General features: G+C 46.9%; 1 protein-coding gene across 2 annotated transcripts; it reads right to left on the reverse strand.

Annotated features, from left to right (window-relative positions):
- Window positions 1-1,037: 1,037 nt before the first annotated feature.
- Window positions 1,038-11,899, reverse strand: PRDX1 (peroxiredoxin 1). Of its 2 annotated transcripts, none has more exons than XM_010363061.2 (6): window positions 11,716-11,899; window positions 8,649-8,765; window positions 6,027-6,180; window positions 4,948-5,070; window positions 4,583-4,713; window positions 1,038-1,409 (listed from the first exon to the last, which is right to left on the reverse strand). In XM_010363061.2, exons 2-6 carry the CDS (start codon window positions 8,752-8,754, stop codon window positions 1,324-1,326), a joined length of 600 nt encoding a protein of 199 aa, XP_010361363.1. In that variant the 5' UTR covers window positions 8,755-8,765; window positions 11,716-11,899; the 3' UTR covers window positions 1,038-1,323. The 2 variants fall into 2 exon arrangements, with proteins under 2 accessions (XP_010361363.1, XP_030769582.1); XM_030913722.1 differs by having other exon boundaries at window positions 11,526-11,734.
- Window positions 11,900-16,582: the final 4,683 nt, after the last annotated feature.

Consider the following 16,582-nt stretch of genomic DNA (forward strand, 5'->3'; position numbering starts at 1 on the left):
GGGAGGCAAAGGTTGCAGTGAGCCGAGATTGCACAGCTGCACTCTAGCCTGGGCGACAGTGTGAGACTGTCTCAAAAAAAGAAAAAAAGTACCTACCTCACATAGGAACTGAATTAACACGTGTACAGCACTTTGGAAGGTACCTGACATACAGTAAGCTGTATGTTGGCTGTTATGAAAGGCCCTGGGAATTCTGTACTGCTGCTCATGGGTGTAGTCTGGGTTCTAGAGGGGTGGGCAGGTTGGAGTAGCTGAAGAAGACAAGTGGCTGGAATGGTATCACATGATACACAGAGGTATCCTCAGTTCTGAATCTACCCTGGCCTCAAGGGCCCAGAATAACTTTTCCCAGCTGACAACCTCTCTAAGGACAATGACATATGAATGAGGATCAAAACGGGCTTTGGCCAGGCACTGTGGCTCTCACCTCTAATCCCACCATTTTGGGAGGCTGAGGCGGAGGACCACTTCAGGCGAGGAATTCAGAACCAGTCTGGGCAACATAGTGACACTAAAAAAGACTATCTCTAATCAAGGCTAGAACCCAGCGCAGGCTAAGAATTGCCCAGTACTGTACAACTACTGAAAGCCCTACCCAAGGCCACCAGCCCTTTCTGTCTTCCTCTTTCCTCTGTCAGTTCAAAAGAAACAGAAACCTCCAACTCTCTTTTACATAGCAGGTACCAAGCATTTATCAGAAGAGGCCAAGTTTCTGGTTCCCATGCAGCCCTTTGAATAGTGTGTCCAAGTAAAAATAGGTGTCCAAGTAGTCACAGTGAGACTAACTGGCAACCCAGCCTGTGGCGTAAGTCGCCATGCTCCGGCCAACACTATAGCAGGGCTTATTCTTCTCCCTCATGTGTAGTGAAACAAAATGTTAACACCTTGGGTTCATTCAGTTCCATTCCCTGTGTCTACCTGTGTCAATATAATCCCGATTTGGAGGCAGCTCTCATTTTCCCCTAAACAGGGAAAGCAGAGTAAATTCCTCTTAAAATCAAAAGCTAGTAATATACCTCCTAAAATAAAGACTCATCAAGGTCTCAGTTCAGGTTTAATACAAACTACACAATATTAATGGGTTGCTCTACTGATACATCATACAAACCAGTGGCCTGCCCACAACGCCAACTCAGGCCATTCCTACCAAAGGAAGAAAGGCTGGTCTCTCCACCCCATGTAGGAAAGGCCTGCCTTCTAACAGACCACAATTCGGCTGAATCTGAAGTCTTGTGTTTTACTCATGGGGAAAAAAAAAAATTACAGAAGAGGTTTTGTTCTCATGGCTGCCCACTGCAGCCTGGCACTAAAACAGCCCAGCGCTCACTTCTGCTTGGAGAAATATTCTTTGCTCTTTTGGACATCAGGCTTGATGGTATCACTGCCAGGTTTCCAGCCAGCAGGGCACACTGCAAAAGAAAGGTACCACTAATTAATAACCTTCTCAATGGTATGCACCACCATTCTCCTATGGACAAAACCAGTTCTGCACCCTAAAGAGCCTACCCCAGGAAACCTACCCCTGCAATCGGTCTAAGATCATTCAGCCTTTTAGTGTAACCTAACAATTTTACAAACATTATATAATCATCACCACAGCCTTAAGATACTATTATGCCTAATTTATTCATGTAGCACTTAAAATTTAAATTTTCCACAAAAAAGGCAAATTTAAATGATTTGCCAACACTCTCCAATCCTTAAGGGGGAAAAAAAGCTAAATAAATGATACACATAGAACTATGTAAAACCTTAACACTAAACTGTTTCCCTCTGACAGCCCTTCAGAACTCTGAAGGCAGCAACCTCAGTCTGCCTTCTCAGCATTCTTCTAACTCTACCAAACTGGATAGCCTGAACCTTATAAAGGATCAAGAACTTAACAGAAGCCCCTGCTTGTTTCATTAAGTAACTGCCATCTACCCCTCGGTAAGCAAAAGGCAAAGTTTGAGATTTTTCATGAATGTATATAAAGAAAGCACAGCCTTCAACCTTTTCCTGACAATGCCTAAGAATGTGTCTCAGGCTAGCCTGAAGAAAGTGAGGCAAGGGGACTAATCTCTGATTTTTCTTTTTCTTTTTTTGATATAGAGTCTCGCTGTGTTGCCCAGGCTGGAGTGCAGTGGCGTGATCCCCACCTCTGTCTCACTACAACCTTGGTCTCCCAGGTTCAAGCGATTCTCCTGCATCAGCCTCCCAAGTAGCTGGGATTACAGGTGCCCGCCACCACACCTGGCTAATTTTTATATTTTTATTAGAGATGGGGTTTCACAATGTTGGCCAGGCTGATCTCAAACTCCTGACCTCAGGTTATCTGCCTGCCTCAGCCTCCCAAAGTGCTAGGATTACAGGCGTGAGCCACCGCACCTGGCCTGATTTTTCCACTGCCATGTGCTGTCATATTCTACAAGACATGTAATCATCAAAGTCCAGCAGGAGCAGCAAGAGTCTCAATTGCTCAAGTGAGACATAGGGAGGCCCCTCTTTGGTCCAAGGATATCATAACCTCAGATATCAAGACTCTACAAACAGCTCTCTAGGCACAAGGTATAGATGGAACAAGAGCTAAATAGAAGGACCAGCTGCCATTATTTTCCTAAAATCTCCATCTGATTGTTAGTTATTGGCTTTAGTGATATCAAAGGGTTACAATACAGGTCCTAAAGATAAACAAGTTGGAAAGAACAGCATAAAAGCAAATAAATACCAGCCTGGCCAACATAATGAAACCCCGTCTCTACTAAAAATATAAAAAATTAGCTGGGCGTGGTGGTGAGTGCCTGTAATCCCAGGTACTCGGGAGGCTGAGGCAGGAGAATTGCTTGAGGCAGAGGTTGCAGTGAGCTGAGATCATGCCACTGCACTCTAGCCTGGATGACGGTGTGAGACTCCATCTCAAAAAAAAAAAGTGTTTGGCAGCTGGGCACAGTGGTTCACGCCTATAATCCCAGTGCTTTGGGAGGCCAAGGCGGAGGACTGCTTGAGCTTGAGCTCAGGAGTTCTGAGACCAGCCTGGCCAACATGGCAAAATCGCATCTCTACAAAACATACAAAAATTAGTGGGACGTGGTGGTGGGCCCCTGTAGTCCTAGCTACTCGGGAAGCTGATGCTAGAGAATCGCTTGAACCCAGGAGGTGGAGGCTGCAGTAAGCCGAGATCACACCACTGCACTCCAGTCTGGGCAACAAAACAAGATTCTGTCTCAAAAAAAAAATATATATATATATAGTGTTTGGCATTCATAGGCTCTTAAATGGTGCCTATTTAAGAAGCTGTGCATGTTCCAGTGGGATGGGAAGCAGAAGAGACCAACAGCCTGAAGAAGCAAGCTTCTGAGTCATGAAAGCTTGTGTTTGGGAGACTAACCTATATGTAGGTTCCCAGGAAAGTCCAGTTAAAGGGCCTACTTTGCCACTGCCCGCTCCTTCTTAATGCTGAACCTCATCTCCCACAAGGGGGCAGTCTCAGCAGGTGTCAGCTGAGCCATGTGTTATCTGTCCAGGCTAACTGCCCACACATCCTTCTGAAAAGGGTACCTCCTGGTTATCAGTGCTCACTGATCCCTATATAATCAGACTCTTACAGGGATTAAAAAGTAATCCCTGTAAAAAGATTACTTGGCGCCAGCCAAACTAGCACCTTTGGGTCTTCCCAAACATACACCACTAATCCAGACTCTAGTAACTTCATTTTCTTTAAATCACAGGATCAGAGCTAAAATGGGCCTTAGAAAGCTAGTCTGGGCTGAGTGTGATGGCTCATGGGAGGTGGAGGTTGCAGTGAGCCAAGACTGCGCCACTGCACTCCAGCCTGGGCAACAGATCAAGACTCTGTCTTGCAATAAATAAATACATACATACATACATGCATACATACATACATAAATGCAAATATGAACTATATGGATTAACCTCTTCTCTCAACAGTTATTTTTAAAATGGCCTGCTTCGGCCGGGCGCGGTGGCTCAAGCCTGTAATCCCAGCACTTTGGGAGGCCGAGGCGGGCGGATCACGAGGTCAGGAGATCGAGACCATCCTGGCTAACACGGTGAAACCCCGTCTCTACTAAAAAAATACAAAAAACTAGCCGGGCGAGGTGGCGGGCGCCTGTAGTCCCAGCTACTCGGGAGGCTGAGGCAGGAGAATGGCGTAAACCCGGGAGGCGGAGTTTGCAGTGAGCTGAGATCTGGCCACTGCACTCCAGCCTGGGTGACAGAGTGAGACTCCTTCTCAAAAAAAAAAAAAAAAAAAAAAAAAAAAAAGGCCTGCTTCATCTCTAGATGTGATTCCCAACCATTTTGTTTTGCCCTAATACATCTGTGAGATCATCCTACATTTAGATCTTTAGGAGTGACTGATTCTAAATGAGCAGGGCAGAAGAGAGGAGTATGTACACTTCGAATAAAAAGTCTTTATATTCTCCTTCCCAAGCTTTTCCATTACCGTCACCCTCATCCACTGTAATCCAGGGGCTTCAATATCTTGAAGAGATACCCCTTTTCTTATTTGGTAGCTTCTGTTCCTACTATCTTTCCCATTCTACCACCACTCTGTTGTCCTTTTATTAGACAGATGGCTTACCTTCCCCATGTTTGTCAGTGAACTGGAAGGCCTGAACTAGTCTCAAAGTCTCATCCACAGAGCGGCCGACAGGGAGGTCATTTACAGTGATCTGCCGAAGAATACCCTTATCATCAATGATAAAGAGGCCCCTGGGAAGAGATGAAACGAAAAGCAATACAGGTTTAGAGATGTGCTTTGTTAGAATACAGAAGCTTCAAGTCTTAAGGAAATGGACTGGTCTCCACATTCGTACTGGCCTGGGCTTAGTGAGAAGGCCCCTGCATAAAGGAATGAAATGATGAAGGAGTCTCTACAGATCAGGGCTCTAGATTTCTCCAAATAAAAGGCTTTCAGCCAACTGGATACTTGTCCTGATGACAAACCTGAATGAGATGCCTTCATCAGCCTTTAAGACCCCATAATCCTGAGCAATGGTGCGCTTCGGGTCTGATACCAAAGGAATATTCATGGGTCCCAGTCCTCCTTGTTTCTTAGGTGTGTTGATCCTACGGCAAAAGGCAAACACAGTTACATGCAAACTCTTGACTTAACTGTACCTATTCCTCTTTCCCCCTTTCCCATATTCCTAATCTAACTTTCCAAAAAAACTGTTATTTTCCTTTTCCAGCAATAAAGTGAATGCTGAGAACAGTTAAAGTAGGTTACTAGGGTACACTCAACTGCAACTGAAGCTGCTGCTTCTCTGCTGCCAGGTCATGAGAGCAGTAAGAGAAAGTCAGACTTTGCACTTCTTCCATGAGAAGCCAATACTTAAAAGTCTATTGCCAAAGCTTCCCAGTTGCTGTTTTAAAAGTTCACATGCGGCCGGGCGCGGTGGCTCACGCCTGTAATCCCAGCACTTTGGGAGGCCGAGGTGGGCAGATCATGAGGTCAGGAGATCGAGACCATCTTGGCTAACACGGTGAAACCCCATGTCTACTAAAAATACAAAAAATTAGCCAGGCATGGTGGCAGGCGCCTGTAGTCCCAGCTACTCGGGAGGCTGAGGCAGGAGAATGGCGTGAACCCGGGAAGCGGAGCTTGCAGTGAGCCAAGATCGCACCACTGCACTCCAGCCTGGGCAACAGAGCAAGACAGTCTCCAAAAAAAAGAAAAAAAAAAAGTTCACATGCCAGCCGGGCGCAGTGGCTCACACCTGTAATCCCAGCACTTTGGGAGGCCAAGGCGGGCAGATCATGAGGTCAGGAGATCGAGACCATCCTGGCTAACACGGTGAAACCCCATCTCTACTAAAAATACAAAAAACTAGCCGGGCTGGTGGTGGGCACCCATAGTCCCAGCTACTCTGGAGGCTGAGGCAGGAGAATGGCGTGAACCCGGGAGGCGGAGCTTGCAAGTGAGCCAAGATCACACCACTGCCCTCTAGCCTGGGCGACAGAGCGAGACTCCATCTCAAAAAATAAAAAAAAAGTTCACATGCCAAATGAACCAAGAGATTTACCATGCTAGATGACAGAAGTGAGAATCCACAGAAGCACCAATCACTTGGCAGTTGAGTTTCTTAAATTCTTCTGCCCTATCACTGAAAGCGATGATCTCCGTAGGGCACACAAAGGTGAAGTCAAGAGGATAAAAGAAGAACACAACATATTTTCCTGGGGGAAAAACAGGAGGCATGGTTAGCATTTGACACAGACTTCCTTGCTTTATATTTTCCTATACAAAAAGAAGCAAGTTGATGGCTGACACAATAACCACTAAATGCCAAGATGCTCGATATAGATGTCTCCTAGTAGCTACTTTTAGAACCTGGTGCATTAGGAAGACCTGAATGAAAGAAACTTCCAATCCCATGCTTTATTCTCCTGCCTCCATATTCTTAGCTGCCAACCACAGAATAAACACTGTTCAGTCTAATTTTGATCTTTTCTGAGTGGCTAAAATTAGCATAAACACCAAGTTCTCCAAAGATAGCAAAAGCAAGGATGTACTTATAAGCATGGCCTAATACCAACGCTTAACAAACAGTGCCCAGAGAAGCTGAATTGCAGCACTCCTCTGCTGTAAAGACACCAATAAGAAGTCAGAGCCTTTGCACTTCTCCCGTGATGAACCACAGTAATGGAACAAGCATGGTTTAAGTGATCACATGTGTTCCTAACGTGCCTGACAGGACAGGAAAAATTTTAAGCCAGGCACAGTGGTGCGTGCTTGTAGTCCCAGCTACTTGGGAGGCTGAGGTGGGAGGATCCCTTGACCCCAGGAGTTTGAGGCCAGCCTGGGCAACAGAGCAAGACTATCTCAAAACGACAAGAAATATATATATACATATACACAGAGAGAGAGAAAGAAAAGACAAAAGTACTAGTGAGTAACAGAACTTCTAGCTGCAATTTTAATGAAGTCACTGGGATTAGCCACTGAAATAACAAATCTTCAAACCGGTCAGGCAGCCTAGCCTTTTCACCACACCCACCGGGCTTAAATACTAGAACAATTCCAAATATTCACTCATTTCCAGGTAGCAGCAATGTTTGCAAAGTCAAATAGGCTGGGTGTGTTGGCTCAGCCTGGCATGGTGGCTCACGTCTGTAATCCCAGCAGTTTGGTAGGCCGAGGCAGGTGGATCACCTGAGGTCGGGAGTTCAAGACCAGCCTGACCAACACGGTGAAACGTGTCTCTACTAAAAATACAAAAATTAGTTGGGCGTGATAGCGGGGGCCTGAAATCCCAGCTACTCGGGAGGCTGAGCCAGGAGAATCACTTGAACTGGGGAGATGGAGGTCGCAGTGACCCAAGACAATGCCACTGCACTGCAGCCTGTGCAACAAGAGCAAAATTCCATCTCAAAAAAAAAAAAGTCAAACAAAGCAGCCCTTTTTGACATTACCACTTTGCAGTTTCACTGGAAACTAACTCATCTAAACAACCCCTGCAGGGCTCTGCCTAACAAGCACCATGGGGCCTCAGCAAGTCAAACCCTGGAGGGCAGAGAGCAGCTCCTCCTAGACCTCCTGCTTATACTCCTGGGCCAAGGTCACCTCCCTACGGTGCAACTTACCTTGTTTGCTAGGAGAAGCCCCATCAACAAACTGTGATTATGTCAGGAAACCTAGTCAAATGTTCTACCAAAAACTAACTTCAGGAACTGATGCTACACCACTGAGAAAAGGACACTTGACACCTGAGTTTCAGGTTTGCATTCTAAGGAATCTATATCCTCAACTGTCCCAGGAGATCCAGCTGCTCTGGGACTACAAGGTAAATGAAGGAGGAGCCTCAACAGAACTTGCCAAGTGTCTGCATGAAACTATGACAACAGAAAGGACAGTTGTTCCATCTGTAATATCAACCCTCCTCTGGGATCAAAACAGGCAAGGGGAAGTGCCTAGCCCTCAGCTTAATATTAACAGCTGTAATATATACGTGACCCAAACAAACTGAACAAGCAGTGTCACAGCTCCAAGAGTTGAATGAGTTCTGAGACTTTAAATGTAGAATGTCTCTTATAACAAGAGATAATGCAAATTTCTCCAACAATAAAATAGAGGAGGGTCAGATGCAGTAGCTCACACCTGTTATCCCAGCACTTTGAAAGGCTGGGGCAGGTAGAGGGCTTGAGCCCAGGAGTTGGAGACCAGCCTGGGCAACATGGTGCCCATCTCTACAAAAAACACAAAAATTAGCTGGGCATGGTGGCATGCCCCTACAGTCCCAGCTACACGGGAGGCTGAGGTGGGAGGATTGCCTGAGTCCAGAGAGGTAGAGACTGCAGTGAGCCATGACTGCGCCACTACACTCCAGCCTGGGTGACAGAATGAGACCCTGTCTCAAAAATAAAAATAAATAAAGAAAATAGAGGAGAAATACTAAAAAGATAATTGAGCTAGTATGTCCAGACATAATGAAGCATGTGGTTTCTCCAGAAGTGGTTTGGTCCTAGGATATATACCCTGTAATCACTTGATAATCACCACTTCAACATGAAGGTAACAACCTACATACTTCTTTCTAGGAGACAAAACGTTTTACAGTCAAACATAACACTGACACAAATCTAACAAGCCATCCCTAGAATATAAAATAACTCCATCTCAATGAGCCCAGTGTAAATTCTCTTACCTTTGTAGTCAGACAGGCTGATATCTTTAAACTGACCATCTGGCATAACGGCTGTGGCTTTGAAGTTGGGGGCAGGGTGCCCAATTTTAGCATTTCCTGAAGACATCTTCCTATCAGCTAGAAATAACAGAAATGAATTAGAAACAAGCCTTAATTTTCTAGATAACCAGCAGCCTTCACCTACTTAAGAGACTTAGCTGTAGAACAATCAAAGCATTGTCCAGTGTCCCTGAATACATTAAATGTTATTTTAGTAAGAAGCTCAGGCTAGCAGTCAAGGGTCACAATCAGAGCTTTCCAACTTTTGAAACAAAACAAGTCTCAATCTCAGCCTTTGTTTTCATTTAAAAACGACAAGGCAATTTCTTTATATACTAAGATAACCTCTCACTCTTTCTGAACCATAATTAGTGCAGTGGCATCTTATTCATTATACAGAAGCAGAGAGGGAGGCAGGTGAAGACTCTCAAACCAGAATCCAAATGCACAATGCCACAAACACTTTTGTTTGGCTCATAAAGTCATGTTGACCTTTCCCATTACTGTGTCTCCACCTGCCTTAATAACGTCAGAAGCATATTTGACTTTTCTCCAGGTAGCTTTGTCCAAGACAGCACATGACCTATAACTAACACAACTTGTTTTATTTATTTATTTTTTTTTGGACGGAGTTTCGCTCTTGGGGCCCAGGCTGGAGTGCAATGGCGCTATCTCGGCTCACCGCAGCCTCCACCTCTAGGGTTCAAGTGATTCTCCTGCCTCAGCCTCCGGAGTATCTGGGATTACAGGTGCTCGCCACTACACCCGGCTAATTTTTTTGTAGTTTTATTGGAGACAGGGTTTCTCCATGTTGGTCAGGCTGGTCTCGAACTCCTCACCTCAGGTGATAGCCCAACTCAGCCTCCCAAAATGCTGGGATTACAGGCATGAGCCACTGCACCCTTCCAGCCAGTCCAACTTTTAAGAGGCAAGACCACTGGGCGCGGTGGCTCACACCTGTAATCCCAGCACTTTGGAAGGCCGAGGCAGGCGGATCACAAGGTCAGGAGTTCGAGACCAGTTTGGCCAACATGGTGAAACCCTGTCTCTACTAAAAATACAAAAATTAGCTGGGAGTGGTGGTGCATGCCTGTAATCGCAACTACTCAGGAGGCTGCTGAAGCAGGTGAATCGCTTGAACCCGGGAGGCAGAGGTTGCAGTAAGCCGAGATCACACCCCTGCACTCCAGCCTGGGCGACAGAGTGAGACTTTTCACTCTGGGCGATACAGTGAAGAAAAAAAAAAGCAGGTGGGCGGGGGCGGGAAGACCAAGATATTGGCGTCTGCTTAATTTCAAATCTTTAGGTATTGTGTAAGGCCTAGAAGTCCCTTCACAAATGGGTTCCTGACTTCTGGGCTAATATTCCAGGGTGAAAAGAAGTAGAACAAGAATCAATTTACTGCTGAAAAGGAAGGTTGCGCTGGATTCACCCAGATCAACACCAAGATAAGCATCGAGATCTTGGCCTGTAATGCCAGCACTTTGGGAGCTGAGACAGGTAGATCACCTCAAGTCAGGAGTTCGAGAACAGCCCGGCCAACATAGTGAAACCCCGTCTCTAACAAAAATACAAAAAGTTAGCCGGGTGTGGTGGCATGCGCCTGTAGTCCCATCTACTCCGGAGGCTGAGGCAGGAGAATCACTTGAAACCGGGAGGCGGAGGCTGCAGTGAGCCGAGATTCCCGCCACTGCACTCCAGCCTGGGAGACAGAACAAGACTCCGTCTCAAAAAAAAAAAAAAAAAAAAGTTCGCGACAGGCCTGGCCAACATTGTGAAACCCCGTCTCTACTAAAAGTACAAAAAAAAAAAAAATTAGCCGGGCGTGGTGACGGGCGTCTGCAGTCCCAGCTACTCCGGACGCTAAGGCAGGAGAATGGCGTGAACCCGGGAGGCGGAGCTTGCAGTGAACCGAGATCGCACCACTGTACTCCAGCATGGGCGACAAAGCGAGACTCCATCTCAAAAAAAAAAAAAAAAAAAAAACAGCAAACATTTGCCGGGGCTTGGTGGCACACGCCTGTAATTCCAGCTACTCGCGAGACTGAGGGAGGAGAATTGCTTGAGTTCGGGAGACAGAGATTGTTGCAGTAAGCCACGACCGCACCACTGCACTCCAGCCTGGCCGACACAGCGTGACTCTGTCTCAAAAAACAGAGTTTTAACCCACTAAGCCGCAGTCTAAAAGTTTTTCCAAGTCTTAAAGTTCTTTAAAAACTGTTTTTTAAAAAGTCCTTAACACCTTCAACGACAAAAAACAAAAACCAAAAACTAACGCATGCTGCAACTTGGTGTCCCCAAATGGCCTCGTCCCATCTTACCTTCCCAGGTGGCCCCCAAGTACAAAACCCAACCAATTCGGGGTAAAGGCTGCTTCAGGCCGGCGACGGGCCCCTTTAGGGGATCTGCCCAGTGCCGAGGGCCACACCCCTAAACCCCACTTCAGGTACCCCCGTCCCTCCCCAGCACTGGGTAAAGTACCGGCAGAAAGACTGCTTCAGCGGGGACATTTGGGCTCATCACTAACTCCATTCTACGTACAGGAAAATAAAGACGGGGAAAGGGTACCCGAAGCTCCGCAGCTAGTCAAGGCTCAGGACCCGGAACAGCATTTACCCTATCACAAAATGGACAAATACTGGCTGTCTTCTACAGCCACGAGTCCGGATACAGGTCCATTCCAGAAGCTTCCCAAACCCACCGCGCCCGGCAGGAGGCTAGTCTTGGAGACCCCACCACCAGCCCGCCCAGACGCCGCGCCACGTGCTCAAATTGCCGGGGGACGACTCGACTCGAGTCCACGCTAGCCTTGGGGTTCAACCACGTCCCCGCACCTACGTGGGGGGCCCACGAAAGGGGTGCGCGTAGCGCTCAGGCAGTCTCGGGCTCCGGGTCTCCCCTGGCTGCCTCACGCATCACAGTACCCCCACCCGAGGGCGGGCGAGCCCCGGACAGGAGGAGGAAGAGGCAACAGGCAAGAAGGGCGCGCCGCGCCTTAGTCCGCAGAGGCCGCACTGCCCACACTCACCAGTCCTAACACAAGTCACAGAAAGAAACCACCGACGCCAAGCAAGAACAAAACGCGCAAAATCCGCCCGGGGCGCTTCCTTTATAGCCAGTAGGGCTCTCGCGAGAGTCGGAGCGGACCGGGGGTTCTGGAGGAGGAGAAAGAGGAGGGGGATATGACCCAAGCCCCGCCCGGCGCGCCCCACCGGAATGACTCGGCGCTGTTCTTCGTGGGGGCGGGCGCGGAAATACTAATCCCCCTCCTTGCTGCGGGTGACTGAGGCTGGAGTTAGTCGCTCTTGTGGCCGCTCGCAAACCCAAACGCTTAGGTTAATTCAAGGTCTCTGCGGAAAACCAGGATTCTCTCTTTTTTTTTTTTTTTTTTGAGACGGAGTCTTGCTCTGTAGCCCTGGCTGGAGTGCAGTGGCCGGATCTCAGCTCACTGCAAGCTCCGCCTCCCGGGTTCACGCCATTCTCCTGCCTCAGCCTCCCTAGTAGCTGGGACTAGAGGCGCCCGCCACCACGCCCGGCTAGGTTTTTTTATTTTTAGTAGAGACGGGGTTTCACCGTGTTAGCCAGGATGGTCTCGATCTCCTGACCTCGTGATCCGCCCGTCTCGGCCTCCCAAAGTGCTGGGATTACAGGCTTGAGCCACCGCTCCCGGCCCTGAAAAACCAGGATTCTCTTTACTTCCAGGACCACTACGCACTGTGCCCTCAATGCCCAAACCGGAGTAAGAGTCCTAGCTGCTGCCCACGGAGGACCACGTCTAACCACACCAAGCCATGAGAACTGTCTGTCCGAATATTTCTTAAGTTAAGCAGCCTTAACCCCAGCGCAGATCCTCAGTAACCCTCATGGGTTAGATAGCTTCCTTCATTGTTCTCTTTGATTACAGGGTTGCTGCTTTCTGTTGTAAAGGAAAATAAAATATCAGGACTCCTAAACTTATGCCAAAGGGAAAGTTCAGTTTGGGACGCTGACTCAGCTACACGACCATCCTCTCCCCGGATAAATAACTTGACTTTACAATCTTGAGTGAAAACATTACACATTAGCCAGACCCACACGGTAAGGCAAAAGGCCTCAGACACTTCCTGATGACTACCCCCCCCCCACACACACATACACAAAATCACAATTATTTGCTACCTTGGAAACCTTTAAAGTATGTAACCTCCCATAAAACAAGAACGTGTCAATTGTAACTAGATCTGCAATCTAAAGTCTAGTTCCTAAAACGGAAGTTTGTTGTATTCCACATATTTTTGAGACGGAGTCTCACTCACCCTGTCGCCCAGGCTGTAGTGCAGTGGCACGGTGTAGGGTTACTGCAACCTCCACCTCCCCGGCTCAAGCGATTCTCCCGCCTAGCCTCCAGAGTATCTGGGACTACAGGCACGCACTACCACGCCCAGCTAATTTTTTGCATTTTTAGTAGAGACGGAGTTTCATCATGTTGGCTAGGCTGGCCTCCAACGCCTGACCTCAGGTGATTCACCCACCTTGTCCTCCCAAAGTGCTACGAATATAGGCGCGAGCCACCTCACCTGGCCTCTATTCCACAAATTCTATAAATGTTGACTACTAGATTACCTTTCTACTAGACTACTTTCTACCTTTCTAGTAGTACCTTACTACTAGATTACCCTGAGTCCACCACATAATTGTTTTCTTCCGCTATTCCCATTTTCCTCAAACATTCACCTTATCTTGTGTAAAAATGTAGATTTAGGCCGCGGAGGGGGGAGGGGATCATAAGGTCAGGAGTTTGATACCATCCTGGTCAACATGGTAAAACCCCGTCTCTACTAAAATACAGAAAATGAGCCGGGCGCGGTGGCGCGCCTGTAGTCCCAGCTACTTGGGAGGCTGAGGCAGGGGAATCGCTTGAACCTGGAGGCAGAGGTTGCAGTGAGCCGAGATCACCACTGCACTCCAGCCTGGCAACAGAGCAAGACTCCGTCTCAGAAAACAAAATGTAGATTTACTGAGCATTAGCTAAAGTCTTCACCTCACTTTCCCACCCCCACTTTTCAAGGAAAATGTATAAATGCTAAAAACCTCCTGAGAACCTCTCCGGAGGAAGCAGCCACAGAAGCGTCTGTGACATGGTTTAGTCTGTTCAGTCACTCATTTCAATTAACACTATCTCTTATCCATCCCTTCCACTGCAGCCGAAGGAAATTTTTCTGAAATCTGATCATGTCACTCTTATTTGTGGTTTAAAAGCTGGGGCTAAAGAAATAATAAGATAAAATTTAAAAAGAAAATAAAAATAAATAAATAAAAGCTGAGGCTCTGTAGTCAATTTACTGAGTTAAAACTTCTCACTGTCAGGGCCGGGCGCAGTGGCTCATGCCTGTAATCCCAGCACTTTGGGAGGCTGAAGCAGGTGGATCACCTGAGGTCAGGAGTTTGAGACCAGCCTGACCAATGTGGAGCAACCCCGTTTCTACTAAAAATACAAAATTAGCCGCGTGTGGTGGCACATGCCTGTAATACCAGCTACTCTGGAAGCTTAGGCAGGAGAATTGCTTGAACCGGGGAGGCAGAGGTTGCAGTGAGCTGAGATAGCGCCATTGCACTCCAGCCTGGACAAGAGTGAAACTCCGTCTCAAAAAAAAAAAAAAAAACACACAAAAACTCCTCGCTGTAATTTTAGGTGTGAACTTGGGCAAGTCTTCAACCCATTAAATCTTACTTTTCTCAACTGTAAAATGGGAATACTATTAATACTTTATTGTGATAGTCTATGTAGTTCAGTACAGTACTTGGTTCTTTTTTTTTTTTTTTTTGAGACAGAGTCTTACTCTGTCACCCAGGCTGGAGTGAAGTGGCGTGATCTTGGTTCACCGCAGTCTCCGCCTCCCGGGTTCAAGCAATTTTACTGACTCAGCCTCCCAAGTAGCTGGGATTACAGGTGCCTGCCACCACGCCTGGCTAATGTTTATATTTTTAGTAGAGACGAGGTTTCACCATGTTGGCCAGGCTGGTCTCAAACTCCTGACCTCAGGTGATCCACCCGCCTCAGCCTCCCAAAGTGCTGGGATTACAGGCGTGAGCCTCTGAGCCCAGCCAGTGTTTAGTTCTTATTATAAATTAGAAATATTAGCTACTATTACTATAATTCTTTCATCCTTCACACTTATAACACCCAGAACACAGTGTAGCTGTTTCAAGACTTCAGACTCTTTTTTTTTTTTAAGACAGAGTTTCGCTTTTCTTGCTCAGGCTGGAGTGTAATGGCACGACTTTGGCTCACTGCAACCTTCACCTCCAGCGATCAAGCAATTCTCCTGCTTCTGCCTCCCAATTAGCTGGGATTACAGGCACCCACCACCACGCCTGGCTAATTTTTTGTATTTTTAGTAGAGACGGGGTTTCACTATGTCGGCCAGGCTGGTTTCAAACTCCTGACCTCAGTTGATCTACCTGCCTCAGCCTCCCAAAGTGCTGGGATTACAGGAGTGAGCCACTGCGCCTGGCTGCCTTCAGACTTTTGTTCAAACCTGGAAAACTCTTCCCCTAGAGAAAACATGTCTTTTAAGAGTCAGCTGAAGCATTACTCCTTCTCCGGCTGTTTCTTAACCTTCACTCATTCCCAGGATTTACAATTCCCCTCCTTTGTGTCCAAACAATAGCTTGTATAGCCAAGAATATATTTTCAGCAATTTTAGTTTTACATTTCTGCCTCTGCCTGCTAGAGTGACTTTCTGGAGAGCAGGATGTGGGTGACATTTGTCTCTGTGTCCCCCAAGTCACAACAAAGCATCTGATATAAAATAGGAGCTCAGTCAGTGAGCATTCAGTCAATAGTATTATGTTTCTCTTTCTGTCCCCAGCTCCACCAACTGCCTTGGCTCTTACAGTAGGATAATGAATGAAGAAGTGCTGTGTCATGCTCATTGAGCATCTCAATTTTTGTTATTTATCATACTACTTTGCATAGAAGTGATTTATTTGCTTTTTCCTTCTTTGCCTGAGGCTGAATAGTTATTTGGCATTATTCGTTTTTTTAAATTTTGTGTAACTTTTATTCTTTTTTATCAGGCAGCCACCCGAGCCAGTGTAGGCTCAGAGAGACTCCCCTTTCTTTCTTGCAGGAGCGAGGGCAGCATAAAAGTTCAGAGCTTAATAATGGATGGTTATTGGCTATGGGCAGGCTGAACCAAAATACAGTACACACAGTCATACTTCAGCCTAAAGAAAATTGCCACCTATTGTATTCACCATATGCCAGGCATTGGGCTGGGCACTTGAGTTTATTTATCTAATTTAAGAACGAAAGCCGGGCGTGGTGGCTCATGCCTGTAATCCCAGCACTTTGGGAGGCCTAGGCGGGCAGATCACGAGGTCAGGAGTTTGAGACCAGCCTGATCAACATGTTGAAAACCCATCTCTACTAAAAATACAAAAATTAGCTGGGCGTGGTGGTGGGCACCTGTAATCCCAGCTACTCAAGAGGCTGAGGCAGGAGAATCACTTAAACCCGGGAGACAGAGGTTGCAGTGAGCTGAGATCCCGCCACAGCACTCCAACCTGGGTGACAGAGCAAGACTCCGTCTCAAAAAAAAAAGGAGAAAAAAAGAACCAGAAAAGCACGTGCCTGTAGTCCTAGCTACTTGGTAGGCTGAAGTGAGAGGATCACTTGAGCCCTGAAGTTTGAGCCCAGCTTAGGCAGTGCTACAAGAACCAGTCTCTAAACAAACAAATAAACAAAAAAACAGAAAAAAAAAAAAAAAAAAAAAAAGAGTTATCCTGGTCTAGAGAAATGTTAATCTATCCCCTTAAGAACATAAAAGTGAGGCCGGGCACGGTGGCTCAAGCCTGTAATCCCAGCACTTTGGGAGGCCGAGACGGGCGGATCACGAGGTCAGGAGATCGAG

The sequence above is a fragment of the Rhinopithecus roxellana genome, chromosome 12 (assembly GCF_007565055.1).
Source record: "Rhinopithecus roxellana isolate Shanxi Qingling chromosome 12, ASM756505v1, whole genome shotgun sequence".
NCBI classification, from domain to species: Eukaryota; Metazoa; Chordata; class Mammalia; order Primates; family Cercopithecidae; genus Rhinopithecus; species Rhinopithecus roxellana.